The sequence below is a fragment of the Citrus clementina genome, unplaced genomic scaffold, assembly GCF_000493195.1.
Source record: "Citrus clementina cultivar Clemenules unplaced genomic scaffold, Citrus_clementina_v1.0 scaffold_6, whole genome shotgun sequence".
NCBI classification, from domain to species: Eukaryota; Viridiplantae; Streptophyta; class Magnoliopsida; order Sapindales; family Rutaceae; genus Citrus; species Citrus x clementina.
The window spans coordinates 16,560,928-16,582,429 of record NW_006262139.1 but is presented as its reverse complement, the minus strand read 5'-3'; the positions used below and the strand labels follow the sequence as shown (position 1 = coordinate 16,582,429).

Below are 21,502 nucleotides of genomic sequence, written 5' to 3'. Positions count from 1 at the left end.
GGCTTCGACCGGCCCAATTTTGCTTTGGGCCCATTGCTCGCGAGCGAAAGTGTGAACCCATTACACGTGGAGCAGTGCTCTGATCACACTACCTCTTCCTCTTTCGTCACACCATTAGCTGTTTTTTAATACTAATTACACATCAAGTTACTGAATTACATCAGAAATTTATAACTGTTATTAAAGCAGACACTACATTGATAACTCAGACATATTATATTAACAATAAGACATATAACTGAGACTTTATAATATTATATTAAATGTTATAAAATATTTGCCCAAATAAATAACTCTCACAAACGAAAAATGTCTATACCCCACTCGTATTTCGAAAGGAAGAAAGACTTGTAACTAACTCCACATAATCATACATAATGTTTAATTGATGAAGTTTGAATCCATAGGTACTCGATCCTCTATCCTCACAATAATTTTAAACTGTGAGAGTAAAACTAAGTTATTTGTTTAAGCCATCCGTAGATTATTATTTATTGCTCTCGTATCCGAAACGCCTTAATAAAACTACGCATTAATAATTTCTTAGCTCTCTTTTTCCTCAAGCGCATCTAAATCGACATTATTATTATTAACAAGGCGTAAAGGATGCTGCTTCTAATACAATATTAATGAAATTAAAAGATTTTGCTAAAGTGAGTTCCCAGAAAAAAAAAAAGGACAAAAAACACATAAATTGAAAAAATATTTGCTTTACTCGAGATCGGTAGATACACAAGTGAACAAGCTTCGACAATTGGCACAGGGAAGAGGCTGAATATAAAGTTGCATTTTCAAATCTACAAATGAGCTAAAAATATTTGATTCCAAGTATCAGGGACTCCTGGCAAGCACCAATGTATGCAATCTGCATGGCGTAAAGGATCAGCTCTCTCCTCCTCCGTCAGCACCTTGCCGCCGGCCTCCGTGTAAACCGACGCGTGTGCATCGATTCGGTACTCTGAAATTTGAGTAATGTTGAGGAATGTAACGGGAACTTTCATCTTTTTCACTACATCCGAAACCACACTCATCATTTTTTTATCGGAACCACTTCCCCAATGCTTCTTCTTCGTCACCGGCTTTGTTTCGTTGAAACATTTAATCCCGTCCTTGTTGCCCCAGTCTATGCTTCTGAATACAACAATACGAGGGTTGAGTATAAAAAGAGCACATCAATTAAAGTGTTTGGTGGAGTAATACATTAGGAGTAAAAAAACAGACTTCGTATGTGTAGGGGACATAGTAGTGAAGAAGACACGTGTCCTGTTGGGATTTATAGTTGAATCGATCCAATTTGCCCACGTCTTTAACCCGATTCTATAAGCAATAGGTGTGTCCAATTCTTCAAAACCGTCTGCCCCGTTTGCAAATGAACCCCATCTGTGCCCAAGTAGTCATTAATTATACCTTATAGGTAATACCCACCAAAAAAAAAAAAAAAAAAAATTGCTGTAAGATTTGAGTAGAACTTACAATGTTTTGAGTCTAATGCCACTCATCCACCAAACGTACGTGTTAAAGACTATAATGTCCACTGCTCCCCAGTGTTTGGCATGCTTTTCAATTGAATCCACTTTTAAAATTCTCTTTTTTGGGTCCCCTATTATTTGCAGATCCGAATTGGACTCGATCAAAAACGGAGCCCAATAGAATTCAATGCTAGCACTGTACTCCTGAATCAGAAAAGTATAAAACTTTAGCTTTATTTGTAAGACTAATTAATGAAACTTGACTAATAGAAACAAATGATGGTCTGATGGTTCCCGAAAGGAAAAAAATAAATGTTCTCTTACTTACAAAGTCTAATTAGCCCTTTAAAATCTAATCATTTGGAAGCTATTCTAATTTTCTACAAGTATAATTCAATGTTTTTATTGGGACTATTTGTAAGACTAAAAGTTGCTTTAAAACCATTACAGTACCTAATTAAAATACCTTGGCTTTGAAGACAGTATGAGACCGACCCCGTTTGAAGTGCTTCTTGTCTTCAGGAATTATTGACTCCACCATACAGACAAATGATTGCCACTGACCTCTCTGTAATGAATCTCCAACAAATAGTAGCCTCTTGTTTCGAAGTTTCTTAAGGGCAAGCTCTGGATTGAATCTGTACGCAACGAGTCACCAAATGAATGTAACATATATTAGTAACTAATAAAGCTTCACGAATAATAGAGAACATAAAGTCAGCTAAATCTTTTAACCTAGGCAGAGTGCAATCCTCTGGCTGCCATTCCCAGTGGCGGTAGTCGGAATCCGGCCGTCCGTTTTTAACACAGGAAACTTGCATATCAAGATATGGACATGTTCGGTCCGAATACAGAGGCTTGATTGAACTGTTAAACACCCATTTGCCATTCACGACATTGCACTCTTCTGGGTCGAAGTCAAACCTATCATCTATTTCAGTGTTGTATATGTTCTGTTCTGCAGTTTTGTTCTCTGTTACACAATGACAACAAATCATTAGAATCGGAAATCTTGGGTACTCTCGGTATATTGTACCCGTGCTACCAAATTCTTGTCACGTGCATCTCTCAATCAATCAGGGAAAAACAAAAAGAGAAAAAAATCAATAGACACACATGGAAAACAATGTACCTAAATATATCAATAAATGTACGAGTAGCAGAACTTTGCAGCTGACTTACTTGATTTCTTAATGTGATTTCTTTTGGGACAAGAAGAGAGCTTGAATATAGAACCGGAAGAAAGTGAGCTGAGTCGTTCAGTGTACAAGAGAGCTATGATTGCAAAACTGCAGACTAAAACAGTGATGATCGAGAGAGGTAGCTTTCCTCTATAAGATTTTATTGTGGCTGCAGGGGATTGTGCTAAGCTCATTTTTCAATGTAGAATAGAGAATAGAGAAAGCTTAATTAACAGAATGATAAAGTACTAGGATGAACAATGAGCTGGTGCATATATATTGATAACCAAAATGATGTGGATTCTTTTTTCTTTTCTTGGGGTAACTGTGGTGATGTTTATGGGTGGTTGAGTAGGAGTAAAGCTAAAGCATTGTATGATTTGCTTTTCCATCTTTCTAGTATTGAAATAAGTTTTTTTTTTTAAGTGTTGGAGGTTAAGAGAGTAAGTTGAAAGGCTAACATCTTTGGCTCTTTCTTGTCTTCTGCACATAGATATATTTATAAGACAGCTAGCTATAAGATATCATATGATGATTAAAATAACCTAACAAAATATTGAGCTGTTTCTATCATTCATGATTTTAAATAAATCCTGTTCAGAGTGTCCTTTAGGTCAAATGGAGAAAGTGGATTTGTTAAAAAAATAAGCAAGCAATTGACACTCATTTAATTTTCTAAAAGCTTGTACGGCTTTTATATATATATAACAATATGGGTTATATTGAGAGTCTAATAAATTTATACACTACACATAACATAGTCCAAATATTTAACAGTTAATGTAATGCTTAGGGATTTACGTCTATTAGCTGTAAGATCTACATCATATCTAAGAGATATATGCTCTCATTAATATTTTGAGAGATATTACCCACATTTATAAGAGAAGATTTTTATATTGAATGTTCAACTAGTAACCTGAACTATTGCCCTAATGAAATGAGCAGGGCACCAACACACTACTTAGGCTATTATTTAGGGGTGGGCATTTAGTTTGGTTTAAAATTGAACCAAAAGGAAAACCAAACAGTTTGGAGAGAAAAACAAAAATAAATAAATTTTATGTTAGTTAGTACACGTGGTTATCAGTGTGATAGTATACACTTTATTTTAATTTGTTTTATTGTTGGTGCGTGGCTCATTTTGAGACATAATATACGTATTGTGGATGTGGTTGTATGTTGGTAACTTAGTATGGAGTTCTAATAAATATTGTTAGAAGACCGGTTGAAGAATAAAAACATAGTGAATGTTGATGGAAAATTGGCTATAAAGTTTTGAAGTTTATTTTATATGTGATTTCTTGGTTCATAAAATCGTGAAACAAATAATTTTGGTTTGGTTCCGTTTTGAGCTGGATAATGCCCAATCTTATTATTGCCCCAGGTGACAAGGTTCGAAGGTATATATATACATCAATATTGAGCTAAAAAGAAGACCATGACCTTCTGATTAAATGATTTTGATAAAGCCCTACTGACTTCATCCCAGAACTATACGTACATTTGTGGGTCTAGCTATACAGCACCAAGGCTATCGATGTAGCATAGGTTTTTTTTTTAAAAAAATTTTTCCCTCATGATTATAAAAATAAAAATATAGCAATCAGAAAAAGAACCATGCACGCATGCTGAAATTCGAATTTATTTATTTATTTTACCAGGTGGTAATCATGAAGAGTACGAGCTAGCAGCTATTCATTGAAAAGTCCCAATGGCATGAGAAATTGTGTAGGGCGAATAATGGTACAGCACTGGATTGTTGAAGCAGCATTGCATTAGCGATTAAATTAATATAATCATATGTTATGTAATTGACATGGACATGGAAACTTATATGGCAAGCATGAATAGACTCACTTAGCTTGTAGGGCAAGAAGACAATAAATTTTTTTATGGCCAATATCAATGCGAAAGCCCTGCCGGGCAGTAACTGAATTGAGAGAATCATATAAACTAAAATCAAAATTACAAAACGACCTTAAAATTTCAAGCGGATGGGTACGCTGTTGAATGTGTCGTAATAGCTTGAAAAATGGATTAAAAATGAAGGTCAAGTTGTGCGTGACTTGTACTGTGCGTGCGGTTGATAGCTTTGAAAATTGGATTTTAACCAACTTGTGGCTGTGAGCGTTGCGTCATGATTGACAAGAATCCTAAATGATACTTTATTTAAGGTTCCCACAGTCTCATTTCTTCAATTTCGGAGAAGACGACGATTGAATTGAGATTGGTTAACAAGTTTTGTTTGGTTGAAAATATGTATGACCAAAATATTCATGATGATTATTCAAAACGATAAATTAATCAAAGGCATATTTTTGTAGTATCTCAATAAATTTCCAATCGGCTGATGTTGTTTTTCTCTTGTAGTTCAGAAATTTTGAGATTCTTTTATTGGTTTTTTTTTTCTTTTTAATTTTTTATGGTCTTACAATAGTAGGGCATTGAGGGGCCTTGCCCCATCAAGCGGCACAAATCTATTTTTCAATGGGTTTGAAAGCCGATAATAATCATTTCTTATGAGGGTGTTAAGCCAATTTGACACCCATGTAATGTATTTGTATTTTGTACCGATAATTTTTATTAAAATTCAATCCCATTATGTATTAACTTATTTTGTTATGAAGAGGGAAAAAATAATTTTAATCTTGTAGATTTTATTATTTAGATAATCTCAAAAGAGTTAGCCCTCCTCTCCTCTCCTTTTCCCTCAAATATTCTCTTCTACAGACAGCCCAACGTTTATCAGTAATGATATTTCTACACGCTAAAGTAAAGAAAGAAATACATGACATAATTCGATTAGATTTACAATCATAAATCCACCACTATTACTTCATTTAACTATTTAAAGATATATTTACTCTGTCCATATTTTATACGAGAGAGATTTATCCCTACTCTATAATTAAAGGAGAAATAGAGATAAGAGTCCCAACACTAACATTGTTAATAACAAAAACATACATTCTACATTATTTTTTAATTAATTAATTTGTTTTCAGAAATTTATAACCCATACAAATTGTTAGTGTGAAGGTTGAGGTGATAAGTCTATAAAGTAATTTAGGAGCTGGACAATGATAGAAATCGAAAGATTCACAAAATTAAATATGTTTATTTAGAGATAAGAGAATTTGTAATATTAATTTTATTATAATTGAAAAAAAAAATTGAGGGGGTCTTAAAATGATTTTAGAGGGGTGCCAATAGTCCAACATCTTCTTCGAAAGTTGAAACCTCAAAAAGAGTTGGTCAAATGAAGTCAAGATAACGCCAAAATGCTTTCTTGGGCCGTGCTCGTTAACCAAAGCAAAAGCCCACATGTTTATGCACTTGAAGATTCAACATCAGCTGGTCGCTCAACCGCTCACAGAGGTCGTCTTTCTCGTATCGATTCGCCCTTTTGCATTCACTCTCTCCAATGGCCACAAACACAATCAATCTCAGTCTCTCTCCAGTCCCTTCACTTCGCTTACTCTCACCCTATTCTCCCCAAAATGCCCCCAGTCTTTCCTTTTATTCCCACTTCAGACCTCCCATCCAATTACCCTCCATTTCTCACAACACCTACAAGTATACAACAGCTACTCCTCGCTCGCTAGTCATCGTTACTGCCGTCAAAACTTTATCGGATACGGAACTGGTTGCCGTCCCGTTAACGGCTGAGGAGTTCAACTCGAAATTTCCGTCAGAGACCGGCGTTTACGCCGTTTACGACAAAAACGATGAGCTTCAATTCGTCGGCATTTCCCGGAACATTGGCGCCAGCGTTTTCTCTCATCTAAAATCTGTACCGGAGTTATGCTGCTCCGTCAAGGTATGCATATGTCTCTTCTATCTGTTCAGTTTGATAATTATGATCTCTCTGCAATATCTAATTGAAAGAAACAACAACTTCATCTTAATACTACTAAAAAAAAAGGAGAGTGATGTTTTTAGGGTTTCCCATGTTCTCTCCTTTCGTAAACAACTTAGTTGTTTTTATGAATGACGGAACAGAAAATGAAAAACGGCATGGACCTTCAAAACGATACTCTCTTGTAGAAAGAACATTGTAGACGTAACTAGCTTTTGTGAGCCTTATAATTTGTTGTGTTGATGATATAGGATTCATCGATGTTGGAGATAAGATTATTACGGCTACTTTTGTCTTAATTAATGTTAATATCTCTTTGAGTCTTTTTTTTTTTGGTGTGTGTGTGCATATTGCAGCGAGTTGTGTTGGCATTTAGGTTCCATGTATCAAACTTCTTAAGACCTTGTCTGTGGAATTTATAGAAATAGGGAACTAAGATAAGATAAATTAAAGTAAATTGAATATCTGTCATCATAATGTGTTATGTCAGCTTTAATGAAGATTATTTCTCATTCCCCTTACTTCTAGAAGGGTCTTTAGAGCCTGCTTTTCCGTCCTGTCCCTACACATTGTCTTGTAATAATAGAAGGGCATTGCGAAAAGCAAGCCTTTAACACGTAAATTAGCTATTATGGACATCTCTACATGCTGGATAGGTTGCACTTCTTCATGTAGCAAACTGTTGTTTGATACCATTTTATTTTGATGATATAGAATGTCTCCTTGGTTCAACACGATCTTTTGAAGTACTTATTATTCAAAACATGATATAAAATTTTGAAAGATGTCAAACAAACAGTATGATTGCAGAAAAAATTATTGGAATACATCGCTAGAGCCTACAGAAGTATATGATATTGGTACTCTTGACATGATTGTTGGATGGAACCTGATAGCAAGGACATAAATAATATACTATTGAGCACTGCAAGCCAAAAAACATTGCAAGGCATGCTACTTCATAGTCTAATCCAACTGAAGATATAAAAAGAATATGCTAATAACTTTATGGTGAGGACATGCATGCTAACCCTGGAGATCAAATGCAAATTGGATATCCCTCTACAACTGCAAATACAGGAACTCCTTTCATGTGAACAATTGCAGCCTATCGAACAAACAAGAGATTGCATAATAGTTTAATTATCATAATTGTCTTACTTTCCGGAAGTGGAAACAGCCTTTAGGTACCTATCTACAACTAACTAGCTTTTCGAGATCGGAATAGAAGTTAGAGACGTTATTTCAAATAACTTGAAAGTGTTTTTCTAGTCTTTAATTGGATATCCCTCAACAAGAGCAAATAAAGGAACTCCTTTCATGTGAACAATTGCAACCGATCCAACATACAAGAGATCACATATTAGTTAAATTATCGTAATTGTCTTACTTTACGGAAGGGAAAACAGCCTCTAGGCACCCCTCCACAATTTAATAGTTTTTGGAGATGGGAACACAAGATAGAGAGTTAGAGACATTATTTCAAATATCTTGAAAGTGTTTTTCAAGTCTTTTCCAGGTAATGTTCTTGTAACTAGCTTTTGTTTCCCAACGAATTATATTAATAACATATCTTTACTTGATATTAGGGAAAATATGATTATGACTGCTTGTAATTATTGTTCACATCATAATTTCTATATTGTCATTGTGAATTGATTTGGCCTTTCTATTCTAGACAGTTCTGTTGACAAAGTTAGGTTGGTTAGATCCAACTTCTTACAATTTGCCTTCGATTTTTATAGAAATTAGGAATTAGGATAAAAAATTAAAAATAAAATGAATATCTATTCTCTTCAGTGAAAAGAAGTTGTCTTTATTGAAGCGTTAAGCCTCTTGAATGAAGAGAACATCTCATTCTTGTCATTAGTTCTCTTTGTCATGGAGAATGGTATTAACTTCAATGAAAAGAGTAAATATTTTAATGAAAAGATATCCCCTCAATTTGTGAACAACTTGTCAATGAAGAGAATGAGAGAAGAGAACTTACCTCTGAGTTTCTTCTCTTCATTGGAGAGAATGGATAGTGCATACTCTTCGTTGTTGGGATACTAGAGAACTTCCTCCAATGAAGATACAATGAAGCGAATCAGAAATTTTCTTGATTGATTAGAAGTTCTTTTATTGAATATTTTATTTCTCTTCATGAAGAGACTGATTAGAGATGTCAATGAATAGATCACTCATTTTGAGAATTGAGAAACTTCTTTGTTTGTTTTGTTTGGAAATGAAGGAGATAGAGGAGGAGATGAGGATGTAGAAGAAAGGAGTTGTGTACTTAATACAATTGTATCTACTATATGTTACATTTGTCTTTTATGCACACTAAGAACATGCTTCTTATGTAGCAGTCAAGCTAAGGCAGACCTTTTAGTCTTTTCCTTGTTCCTATATCTTTGTTAAATTGCACTTTGATTGATGCATAGAACTGCTGTTGTCACTTGGCTCTTGAAATATGTTGATCCTGTGAGTAGGTTTGTTCTTATTTGATGCTCGATTTTGAAATTGGTGTCTTGGAGAGGCAAAGGCTGCTTGGTTGATGTACATTCTTTTCATCATTTTGACTTATGTGACATGTTGGAAAATTTAGAAGTTCGTATTCCTAATAGTTGGAGAGCGTAAATGTGTGAATTTTTAACAATTGCGTGCATTATGAATTTGAAGAATTTAAATCTTAACCAAGCTATAAAAACCTATAATAGCCCTTGGATGTATTCAAGCCAAGCAAATTATTGGCAAACACAACTTCATCTTGGTTGATTGCGCATATGCTTTAGAGAATGGTTATGCTCTTGTCGAACTGTTATAGGTGTGTAGGGTTGATCGTGAGAATTCAGTAATGTCACTTGTCTCAAAGTAATTTTATCACTTTGATTGTTTTGTAGGTTGGTGTAGTAGATGATCCTGATAGGACAGCTTTAACCCAAGCTTGGAAATCTTGGATGGAAGAACACATACAAGCCACTGGAAAAATCCCACCAGGAAATGAATCGGGGAACAACACTTGGGTTCGGCAGCCTCCAAAGAAGAAAAAGCCTGACCTCCGACTTACTCCTGGGCGTAATGTCCAGCTGACAGTTCCACTAGAGGAGCTCATTGATAAATTAGTAAAGGAGAACAAGGTGGTAGCCTTTATCAAGGGATCAAGAAGTGCACCAATGTGTGGATTCTCACAAAAAGTGATCGGCATTCTTGAAAGTCAAGGTGTGGATTATGAAAGTATAGACGTGCTCGACGAAGAGTATAATAATGGATTGAGGGAAACCCTAAAGAAGTATAGTAACTGGCCTACTTTCCCCCAAATCTTTGTGAATGGAGAATTGGTCGGTGGTTGTGATATCTTGTCTTCCATGTATGAGAAGGGTGAGCTTGCTAGTTTGTTCAAAAAGTAATAACATTTTCTCAGACTTGTATACAAACATTAGCTGAATAGAATTAAGAAAACAAAAACTTCGTCAAGTTTATCCCAAAGGTTAGTCATCTTGGTTTGATCATTGTGTTGGAAATAAGAGATCAAAGGTTGGATTTTCGCTTAAACTAATTTTTGAAGGAAAATTGCCTAATTTCTGTTGGTGCATGGGTGAGATGTGGGTGTGTTAAATGAAAAATAATAATAAGAGAAATGAAGTCTGAATTAGACCTGAGTAGTTAATTTTGTGCGCGTTTTTTTTTTTTTTTTAATGCTTTGTACTTTGTAGTGCCTAAATCAAAAGCAGCCGCACGATAGAGTCTGTAGCAAGTTTACGGTCAATTTCAAGTTTCCAATTCCGTGACCCTTTATCCAAATGCTGGCTGCAAGCATCAAAATAGGTCCACAAAACAACCCCGTCAAAATCTTTCTAGTAGCTTATTATAGTACAGCTGGCTGTACGAAATTTTTGTTCGGAGGAAAAGACAACGAACTGGACATAACAATTAACAGCTACTTAACAATAGTAATTAGACCATAATTAAAAGCCTTATCAAAGATAAATTGATTTGGTAACCAAGCGGCCTTGGCCAAAAATGCAAATCGTTAGGAAGTTAAGTGAACAGTCTTTCACGTTGAGCTGACGAGGAGTTGTTAATAAACACCACTCTTCATTTCGTCTTCTTCATAAAATCAATCAAATCTAAAAATCGAGTTCGCGATATTTCCTGGAGTTTCTCGTGCTGATTTTTTCGTGCATTGACTACGAGATAATGGAGATTGAACCATCTTTGTCCTCAGGTAGATTCAAGCTCCACGATCAGCTGGAATTACTGGAATTCAAGGATCAGTACGTGATCAAATCCGTTGAATCTCCCGATCAGGGCTTCTCAATCGATCGCCGTGACGGAAACATTGAGCCACTTAACGGTAATGGATCCTTTAAATTATTATTTTTTAAATTCAATTTTTATCATTTTTAGCTTTAAAATTGAATTTTAAAAAAAAAATTTAAAACTTGAGTTAAAACTTGGTCTGCAGTTGGTTAATGGCTTAATTGTGTCTTGTTTGCAGATGAAGCTTGTTCTGGTAGTCCATCACAGACCTCTACAATATACGGAGTGGCGGGAACAATTAGACTACTGGCTGGTACTTCTTGCTCTACATAAAATCAAATATCTGTTAAAAGCTTATATACTAAAGCTTAAATACTATAATTTAAGGCATTACGTTTAAGCTTAAGCTTTTCAGTATAGTGGTAACTTAATATGGTATTAGAGCATGTTGCTTAAGTTTTTCGGTCAATTCATAATTTAATATGGTATCAGAGGAGGCTCTGACCTTATGATCTTGTGCCCCAATCCTCTGAACACTAATTCTGTTGATTAACTAAACTGATTGCATTTAGTACTTGCATCCACGTGATAACTCTGCTAAACAAGGCTGGCCTTGCACGCGAGAAAGTGTGTTAAATTTTAAATGTTATTCCTTTAGCCTTTACCATACCTATAACTGATATGGATTTGATACAAAGTTAGGCATTTTGACAGTGAGTACAAAGTTAGGGATTATGGTTTTATGCTCTGTTAATACGTTATATGAGGTTTCTGCATCTAATTCTTCTTACACTAGTGCAGGAAAATATGTATTAGTAATTACTTCGCGGAAGGTAGCTGGAACTTTTCTTGGTTTCCCTGTTTTTCGAGTAATGTCTATGAAGTTCCTGCATTGCAATGAGGCTTTAAAGTTTTCAAATTATCAGGAAGTAAGGTTTTGCTTCTTTTGGTCTAAAAAGATATGGTTGTACGGGTATCTCTTGAAGCGATTAATATTTTTTCTTTTCAAATTTACTTGTTATGTGTATTATCCAGAAGAAGGATGAGGTCTACTTCATGAATCTATTGAAAGTAGTGGAAGCAACTCCAGGATTGTATTATTCATACGAAACAGATATAACACTGAAGTAAACTCCTTCACCTTGGAACATGCTCTTTAAGTTGCTTTTCACTGTTAGCATAATGATCTGCTGTCATTTCTGATTATGATATTAAATTTCATTTCTATGCATACTTGTGAGATCTTATGTTTATAAGATGCATTTTATCATGTCGAACAGCTTACAGAGAAGATGTAAATTAGCTGAAGGATGGATGTCAAAACCAATTTGGAAGCAGGTTTGCTTGCATTTATGGTTTATCACATCAAAAAATTTTATCTGAAAATTATTTATATATTGTTCATTTTGACAAACCGTTGGGGTTTGATTTTCTGTTTTCATATACTTTCATAGTGTTGCTCTTAGCTAAGGTATACGTCCTTCTGGCCTATTTGTGTTGGTTATTCTTTATACATGCTAAGTTTGGACGATTACGAGGATTGATAGATGTTTCAAAAGTTTGAAATCTTTCCATATGTTTCTGAATCAGTTATTGTTATATAAAGCAACAGTGTATTGCACTGTTGATCAATGCTGCCGGTAATTTTGAACTTTCAATTTCCTATCCATATTTCAGGCTGACCCTCGATTTGTTTGGAACAGAAACCTATTGGAGGAACTTATTGAATGCAAGGTTAAATATTCCTTTACCTTAAATTATAAGTTTGCCCTGTGGTGGTACTTCTTTCTTTGTCTAATTGAAAAAAAACTTTCGATTTTTCCCTACAAAAGGGAGGAATTATGTCCTAGTTGATTCTTTGAATGGGATCCCTGATTAATTTTCTTTTCCGTGGCAGCTTGATGGCTTCATCATTCCACTTTTACAAGGAAATATCCTGACGTCTGTCTTATTCTTTTTATTTAACAGTTGCATACATGGGTGTGTTTGTGCAACTGTGCATTTACAGACACATGCGTGTCATTCTCAGAATGAGTACACAGATCTACGGTTATTAAGTTGTTTCCTTTAACTAAGTCTTAAGCTTTGGAGCTGTACAGTTAAAGCTGAATGATTCACCTGCTGTGATAACACTGCTTTCAAGAAGGTGTAATCGACGTCTAGGTGCAACATTAGGGAGACGATTGATTCTTATAGTTATTGATGCTGCTATGTCAGATCTAGTTCCGATATTTATGACTCTAATCTGGTGTATGTGACTTAGGAACACGAATGTGGAGAAGAGGAGCTAATCTTGAAGGTGACACCGCTAATTTTATAGAAACTGAGCAGTTACTAGAGACGGAAGGTTTTAAATCCTCACTATTGCAGGTATGTCTTCTGTAGCTAACAGAGGTTCAGTTACTGATTCCTGTTTCAACATTGTCATATTAATGAACTGATATCACTCGAGGATGAAATGTTTTGAAAAGAGAAACAGTTCCCTTCAATTTTTTTATGGATTCTAAAATTGAGAATTTTAGATATGTGTTTCTTCACTCATCATGAAAGGACAGCATGATCATTTCTTCCCACACCCCGCAAACAAACCCCCCCCCCCAGGCGCGCGCGCGAAAGGAGAGGTAGTGGGTGGGCGAAGCCAAATTAATATTTTAGCCCCATACCTCCCCCAAGATTTGAACATGGGTAGCCAGCCAAAGAAAGTTATTTGAAAACCAGTCAGCCAAGCCCCTGAGGGCAAGGACAGCTTCAGCTGCTTGATATAGTTAATATTGTACATTAGATACTTCGAAGCTTGAGCTTGATTCAGTTAATACATATTATTACGTACTTCGAGATTGAATAATTTTCATGTGCCCTTTAATGCCATATAGGATGTCCAAATTGTGGACTTTTGTTGTTGGCTTATTTATTACTCCTTTTCCTAAGATGCAAAAACGAAATGCATATTTAGTACCATGCATTATAAATACTTCTGGCAGCATTCTTTTATAAGGTAGTGGAGTATTGTTCACATGTTGAGTGCGGACTTCTTGTCCCTCCTCTATGTACAACTCCTAATATGCTTACTTTGTTTCTGAGCAAAAAATTGTCGACATGTTGATACATGAGCTTACATATTCTTTAGGCCTAATAGCCTTTTTCTTTATTTATTATTTTGTAACTGAGATATCCTTGATTGAGAAGGAAGATACTCCTATATATGACTTCATTTATTGTTTTATGGTTATGGCTTTAAACTTTGATCTTTGTTCTCATATCACAGTATATAATCACTGTCCTGTAAGGTTACATTTTATATTCTTTTCTGTTGTAGGTTCGGGGCTCAATACCACTCCTCTGGGAGCAGATTGTTGATTTGAGTTATAAGCCACAGCTTAAAATTATTAATCATGACCAAACAGTAAATTTCAACTCTGAAACATAGTTTTGTCTTGTTGGAGTTTAACTCTGCTTGCCATTTGCATCCATGTAATTTACCCCTTTTGTCCAGCCAAAAGTTGTGGAGCGCCATTTCCGTGTTCTATTACAAAGATATGGAGAAATTGTAGCAGTGGACCTTACCGATAAGGTTAGGACTTCTTCTCTCTTATTCTTGTCCCTAAAGTACAAAATCTCCAATGTCGCATCAGTGTTCTCTTGAACAATGCTGGAAGATTATATGGCCATCTGGAGCCAATTGCTGACGGTTTCCTTTGGGATGTTTTTGCAACCTCAGTTTGACTATACTAGTTCATAGATTCTTGGAATCAGTGGTTTCTATTTATTTTTATTAATGCTGGTTGTGAAGGGCTGAAGGCTGGTTCAGCTGGCCACTTTACAGTGTTCCTAACTGTGTCTGATGTACCCCAGTTGACTTTTTGTTTTGCAAGGCCAATGTTGTTTCTCATAATCTGAAAACTGCTTTTTATTTGACAACTGTAGCATGGTGATGAAGGTCAATTGAGTGCAGCATATGCGGCTGAAATGCAGAAGCTTCCAAATGTGAGGTGGTGACATGCTACATTCTACATATGCAATAGATTTGATCAAAGTAAAAAAAAAATTTGATAACCCTAAGGGATTGGGTTGAGTGGTTAAGATCCTTGGATTCCACCAAGAGGTCAGGAGCTCAAAACCCCTTGGGTTACCTACTTGGGCTTCTAAACAGCAGTTCCCTGCCTGTTTTTTAGTTTCTTCATCTTCATTCTCCAGGACCTCCACTACTTTTTCGAAAAGCATTTTGATTAACCTGGTCATTTATGAATGTCTATTGCAGATATGTCTCATTTGACTTTCATCATGTTTGTGGCACTTCAAACTTTGATAAGCTGCAAGTTCTGTATGATCAGATTCAACAGGAGTTTGATAACCAAGGGTAATGAAAGCAAATAAAATATGTATATGAAGTTTTTTTGAACAAGTATGCCATTATCCTGGTATACCATCTATCCATAATACTGTGTTTTAATCATTACTCTTCCAGCTGAGCAGATATCTCCTCATAGACACAGAAGGAAATATATTAGAGGAGCAGAAAGGAGTTATCAGATCCAACTGTATTGATTGTCTTGATCGAACAAATGTCACCCAGGTACATGGAATGCATTCATGTTGCAGAATCATATGTGTTTTATATTAAGGGAAGATGTGCTGTAAATCCATGTAATTCAAAGCTTCTTATTCTCCCTATTTTCAATATTTATAAACAGAGTTACCTGGCTCAGAAGTCTCTGAGTTTACAGTTGCAAAGGATTGGGATATTGTCTTCCACCAAGTGCATTTCTATGTTCAGTGAGGAATATGGAAAATTCAGAACGTGTACGTTATATTTTTACATCCTTGCTTCAGTCTTCCTCGCTACTAGAAGTTTTCTTTGTAATGACATCTCTGCCTCACTCTAAACTTGCATCTCTCTTGCATTAGTGTGGGCTGAGCAAGGCGACGAGATTAGCATCGAATATGCTGGAACATATGCCCTGAAAGGAGACCTTGTTAGGTGAATCAAAGTTGTATTATGATTCCTATGAATTATTTGTTTGTAATCTGTCCCAATATCTGATATATTTTTTTGGCCAACACTGCAGATACGGGAAGCAGACAATATCTGGATTGATCAGGGATGGGATGAGTTCTCTTTCAAGATACTATTTGAACAATTTCCAGGACGGAGTTCGACAGGCAAGCTGCCTCTTATGTTTTGAAAATAAGAATGCTTGTCTAATTGGTAGGGAGTTTGGGCTTCCATTTTCTTGGTGAAAATTTTGTTGAATAAGTTTCTTCTTTTATTTTCTTCCACAGGATGCAATGGATCTCATAAGTGGTCACTATACTGTCAACAGAAACAGTCCCTCTCCATTTCAGCTCAATGGGTTCGAATCATTCTCGGTAAGGATCAATCAATGCTCTTTGTTTTTTGAATAAGATGTATAGACATATTATGACTTCATCTGTTGTTCAAAATTATGGCAATCAAAATGACTCAGTTGCTGCCAACAAAACATCTTTTGAGGGGGAAAAAAAAAATTATCAGACAGAATGTGCAAAGCCATTCTATTTCTTTCTTTCTTGTTAACCTTTTTTTAATGGGATGAAGCCATTTGCATAGTTTGGGTGAGAACCCAAGTCAGCCGGTTTGTTTTGTCAGCATCTAGTAGAAAAAGAAAAAACTATGAAAATCCAAGTCAGCCGGTTTGTTTTGTCAGTATCTAGTAGGGGGGAAAAAAAAAAACCTACAAAGCACAAGTCAGCCAGTTTGTTTTTGCATATATTTGGACACAGCTTAGCTTCAGGCAATGAACTGGATAACACTATTCATATTCTTTACCGACAAAGTGAGTCCCACTGCAGTCCTGGCTAGCTTCCATGACCCCGCATAATCTATTATCACATATCAGAAAATAAATATAATCACCATGCACTAATTTTAAAAGTCTTGTTTCACCATTTTTTTGTGTCATCAGTGACCATGTGTTCCGTGGATAAATTTGTATATTGCAGTATCTCCCTGTGGCATCAGCATTGGTAATTGGAGGTTTGACACTGACTTCCTTCTCACTTCAACAAGGTACTTGTTCATTTCTTCGCCTTTCTTATGGACTAATTTTTAAGTCCGAATGCTCAATAAAACGTGAAATCTTTTAGTTTCTGTTTTTTTTTTCATTTTACGATTTTTTTGCTGATATAATTGAAATCCTTTCTCGTTTCATCTCCCGTAGCAGGGAGAAGTGCTCAGCAATATCTCTCTTCTGTGGTCTGGGCTGGAGTCACCGCTGGAGTACTGGCGCTGGTAAAAGCTAACGGTACACAATTCTGTTCAAGGCCTCGTCTGTGCGGCCTTCGCTAATATATATATATATTTTTAATCATTACACGGTTGTTATTATCTTTTCGAGAAACAAAACTTGTCTTCGTCTTTTCTTTTGGTCAAACTTGAAGCTACACTAAAAAAAAATATTCGTCGTGTCATCTCCACTTCGACACTCTCCGCGCTACCTTTCATTCGCCAAAATATAAGTTTGCAACATCACCATAAACTCCGTTGGTTCTTGGTTTAAACTGACCCTCGATCTCATTCATACGACCACTTTGCTAAGTTTTTTATACTCTCATCACTACCCTCGTGTCGCTTATTGCCACCATGGAACGATGCCAACGCCGCATGGTTGCCTCTTGTAAGTCCCCGTAACAACTTTTTATTTGCGGGTTCCGAGGGGACGATTGTTCAACTTAATAGAACCGCTCCACTTGGAACGGTCCGCTTCAATACGTGTCTTGCACATGGAGGAAAAAAAATGCCAAATCCGAAAAGAAGGAAAAATCGAAAAGTCTTTAATTACCTCAACGTACATGCACTGGTGGGTCTGTTTTCTTGACAGCCAAAATTGCCCGTTATCAAAACGTGCTCTCTGAAAATCCTCCATAAAAGAGACAAAACGCACCGCACTCAAACATCTTTTCGATTCTCTCACAGTCGGTGCCCTTGAAAGACTTTAAACTCCAACTCACGAATTATAGCATGCTCAACATTCATCCCCTCTGCCTTCTTTCAATAAGTTACAAAAATATTTTTTTCGTGTCATGGGTAAGGGGTTCTCTCTAATTTTAACCCCAAATACACGTGTCTCTGGCGGTCTCTTACAGGTTTTCTGCTCATTTCCCCTCTCCACATTCTGCATAACCGCTTAAGCAAAAGCTGGAAACACCAATCCCTTCAATTCTCCAAGCTTGTCAAACAATACTTTCTTGCTAAGTAATCAAAAATCACAAAAAGGGGGGGGGGGGGGGGGGGAATTAAAAAGAATGTCCATTTTAAAAGTAGATTTTTTATTACTTTAATATTTATAAAATATAATACTGATTCTATTATTTTACCATTTCATTCCTTACAATACCTGTCATTCATTTTGTAAAATTTTTCGTTAGTCGATCTTTTAATGGACTATTTAAATTCTAAATTTGTCATTTAAAGAGAAATACATAAATACAAGTATAAAAAGTTAAAAAGTTAAATTCATAGGCTTATAACCAATACTTTTATTTTACTGTCAGCTGGTTTATGTTTTTGAACTTATAACATGGCTATGTACTAATACTTTCTCAGTAAGCAATCAAATCTTCAACATCAAGTGATCTTCTGTTCGCTCCCACTTTAGCCACCCCCGCCTCTTGGATGAACATATCATCGACTCCTTAGTAATATCTATGTATATATACATGGGTGTTGTTTAAGTATCGCCATTTGCTTCACTTATAATCGTACTTTTTATTCGTTTCATTAACAATGTCCGAGAACCCACGAGCAAGATACAACAACGATGACAATGTTGCCTCGTTCGAGACTTTCTTTCGAGCATGGCTTGTACGCCAAGAGCATTTGCTTGACGAGTTGATTTCAGCTCAAGAAAATCACCATCAATCGCGAGACGAAGATCTTAAAGAATTGGTCAAACGGGTACTAGCTCACTATCAACAGTACTACCAAGAGAAATCAAAGGTCGCTCAACACAACGTTTTCTTGCTCTTTGCACCCACTTGGTTCACTCCCTTCGAGCAAACTTTCTTCTGGATAGCCGGCTTCAACCCGACGCTCGCCTTCCGGGTGGTCAACGAGTCAGTCAAAGACTTGGCGGACGAGCAGAGACAGCGTATGGATAGTCTATCGGTGGAGACAAGAGTGGAAGAAAAGTTACTCAATGATGAGCTGGCGCGAATCCAAGAGAGCGTGGCAGGCCCAACGATAATGGAGCTGGCGAGGAGGCGGGGACGGTTAGGTGAGTGGGAGATGACGGAGGGGGAGGAAGTGACGGAGAGCAATCTGAGGGCGTCGCTGGAGAGTCTGGTGGCGAATGCCGATATGTTAAGGACGACTACGGCGGCGAAGGTGGTGGAGATATTGGATCCGCTGCAGAATGTTAAGTTTTTCACGGCGGTGGCTCGGCTTCAGCTGAGGATTAGAAGGTGGGCATCGCACGGAGAGAGCGAGAAAGATGAAAGCTGATCGGTAGAGTAGTGATTGTATTTATAGGCAGTGTGTTTTTTATTTTATTTTATTTTATTTTTATTTTAAAATTATCACCTAATTAAATTAAGTTTTGGAGATGCGTAAAATATATATTTTGTTATGAGATATATCTATTTGATTGATAAAGATAATGTGTGTTTTGTATTAATGACTTCATCAAGTGAATTGTAAAAACTGAATTGTGATGCGTGTATGACACTTCTTTAAACATATCTTTTTTTTAAGTTATGCATCAAATTAATTTAATCAATCCTAAAAATATAATATGCACAGCACGTAGTGTTATATATATGGCTATAAATAAATAACCATCACCATATTGAGAAATGAAACCATTTTCTTCGTTAATATTATTCTAGTCCTTTAATTTCTTATCATTTATATTTTAGGTATGTATGTTTGGATACGTTTTCAATTAGTTCCACGATATATTTTATTTTATTTTTTTCATCTTTTTTTTTGGGTTATCATCCTACCGCCTATCTTTTCACCAAAGTTCAAGATTTTCTAAACTTGGCACATATTTTGCCTTCTTGTAAGTTAAAAAAAAAAATGAATAAAGTAGGGTGATATTTGTTTCTAATCTAAAATCTTGATAGACTTAAATTAGATTAAATTTTGAATATATTTAAATTAATATAATTTAAATAGACTTGAACGTCTGAATTCAAATAATATATTTGTTTTTTGTCTGAATCTTTAAAAATAAATATTTAATTGTTTGCTTTTAATATCTTAAGAAATTTGAAAATATGTTCTTTTACATTTGTGTAATTAAAATTTAAATGTTAAATAAATAATAGACATCGCTAAAAACATAAATAAGAGAATATTTTAACATAAAAAAATAAATCATGTTTGTGTTAATGCAGTCTTTTAATATTCTAGATTAGAACATGTAATTTATTGTAGTTTACAATTTTTTATATAAAAAATTCATAGAAATTTAGAAAGATAAATAACGCTAATTTAACGAAAATAAAAAGATTAAAAAAATAATGATTCTACTATTATGTTATCACAAGTTATAGAGATGAATAATAATGCTAATTAGTAAGTTTTATTTAAGAATGATGAAAATTAATTAATTAGATAGGGATATTTTGAAGAAAATATCCCTATGATGTCATCATTTTTTAAAATGACTTAATAATTTAATTATTTAGGGGTTGTTTGTTAAACGTCTAAAGTTTAAAATTTTGTTAATTGCATATCTTTTCTAAAATTTACTTTGTAACTTATGTCTGATTTTCATATATTTATATTTGAATAGAAAAAACAAAATCTTTGTGGTTTTATTTGAATGAAAAAAATGTGTAAATAAGAAGTAAATATTATGTTAGAAAAATATTTATAAAATATATTTATTTCCTAAACTATAAATTTCATTTTTTATTTGTAAAGAGTAAATGACAAATAACCATGTTTAAGATGTTTTTAATTTATTAAAAAAAGATTTGCTTATATTCAGCTTTAAAAAAAAAACGCAAATACGTCATTTAAATATTCGTATTCTAACCCATTCATACTTTAGAAAAAATTAAATCCATTCAAATTTTAGATAAAAATATAAACACTACTTTTAGTGACTGAAAATCATTAAGCTGAAAAAAAATAATGATTTCATGTTTTAGTACCAACAAAAGTGGGAGTATCATTTTTCATTGATGAGTTATAGTAAAAATAATAAACTTCAATTCACCCTCTAAATAGAATGACAATATTCAATTTACTTCCCAAAAATTACAAATACTTCAATTTATCCTCTTTTTCTACATGATGGAAATGGAGGCAGACAAATGATTTTTTTTAAAAATATTGTCAACAATAAAAGAGGATAAATTAAAATTTTCATACTTTGAAACAATAAATTAAAGATTATCATTATATGGGTCAATTGAAGTTTATCTTATTAAAAATACATAACCAAGCTTTCAATTTGATACTGACTTATATTATCCACTAATTAACATTGATCAAAAGTCACGTCATCTTCTATTTGATCTCGGGCATTGATAGATGATAGTAGACCTAAAGGTTAAAAAATTGTGTAAATTTGAGGTACCATAGATCCACCCCTAATTGGACAGTCAACTTCCTTCTTCTTTTTCCCACGTATAGCGACAGGGGAAAAGAGTTGGGTTCGCATTCCATGTGCGGTAATGAGAGAAAATTTTCCCTCTCATATATTTGAGAATAAAACCAGCATGTTCGGAGGTACATATCCAAGCTTTACTTGTGA

The 21,502-nt window shown here is 35.0% G+C and overlaps 4 protein-coding genes across 7 annotated transcripts; 3 read left to right on the top strand and 1 right to left on the bottom strand.

Moving 5' to 3' along the window:
• Window positions 1–689: 689 nt before the first annotated feature.
• On the bottom strand, window positions 690–2,878 carry LOC18039470 (protein trichome birefringence-like 3). Its single transcript, XM_006429361.2, has 6 exons — window positions 2,652–2,878; window positions 2,205–2,442; window positions 1,936–2,107; window positions 1,474–1,673; window positions 1,222–1,380; window positions 690–1,131 (listed from the first exon to the last, which is right to left on the bottom strand). Exons 1-6 carry the CDS (start codon window positions 2,842–2,844, stop codon window positions 798–800), a joined length of 1,296 nt encoding a protein of 431 aa, XP_006429424.1. The 5' UTR covers window positions 2,845–2,878; the 3' UTR covers window positions 690–797.
• A 3,116-nt stretch (window positions 2,879–5,994) lies between these two features.
• On the top strand, window positions 5,995–9,976 carry LOC18039798 (bifunctional monothiol glutaredoxin-S16, chloroplastic). The gene is made up of 2 exons (XM_006429360.2): window positions 5,995–6,473; window positions 9,398–9,976. Exons 1-2 carry the CDS (start codon window positions 6,078–6,080, stop codon window positions 9,902–9,904), a joined length of 903 nt encoding a protein of 300 aa, XP_006429423.1. The 5' UTR covers window positions 5,995–6,077; the 3' UTR covers window positions 9,905–9,976.
• A 508-nt stretch (window positions 9,977–10,484) lies between these two features.
• LOC18039797 (phosphoinositide phosphatase SAC8) lies at window positions 10,485–17,986 on the top strand. Of its 4 annotated transcripts, none has more exons than XM_024181903.1 (20): window positions 10,487–10,851; window positions 10,996–11,070; window positions 11,559–11,686; window positions 11,793–11,884; window positions 12,038–12,095; window positions 12,435–12,491; window positions 12,655–12,688; window positions 12,840–12,920; window positions 13,021–13,127; window positions 14,074–14,160; window positions 14,251–14,328; window positions 14,682–14,746; window positions 15,016–15,114; window positions 15,231–15,330; window positions 15,449–15,557; window positions 15,663–15,735; window positions 15,824–15,917; window positions 16,038–16,124; window positions 16,737–16,803; window positions 16,958–17,986. In XM_024181903.1, the coding sequence occupies exons 1-20, from the start codon at window positions 10,695–10,697 to the stop codon at window positions 17,080–17,082; spliced, it is 1,773 nt and encodes a 590-aa protein (XP_024037671.1). In that variant the 5' UTR covers window positions 10,487–10,694; the 3' UTR covers window positions 17,083–17,986. The 4 variants fall into 4 exon arrangements, with proteins under 4 accessions (XP_024037673.1, XP_024037671.1, XP_024037670.1 ...); XM_024181902.1 differs by having other exon boundaries at window positions 16,955–17,985; XM_024181904.1 differs by lacking the exon at window positions 10,487–10,851 and having other exon boundaries at window positions 11,003–11,070; window positions 11,554–11,686; window positions 16,955–17,985.
• Window positions 17,987–18,221: 235 nt separating this feature from the next.
• LOC18038584 (protein DOG1-like 4) lies at window positions 18,222–19,322 on the top strand. Its single transcript, XM_006429358.2, has one exon. The coding sequence runs from the start codon at window positions 18,520–18,522 to the stop codon at window positions 19,234–19,236; it is 717 nt and encodes a 238-aa protein (XP_006429421.1). The 5' UTR covers window positions 18,222–18,519; the 3' UTR covers window positions 19,237–19,322.
• The last annotated feature ends 2,180 nt before the right edge of the window (window positions 19,323–21,502 follow it).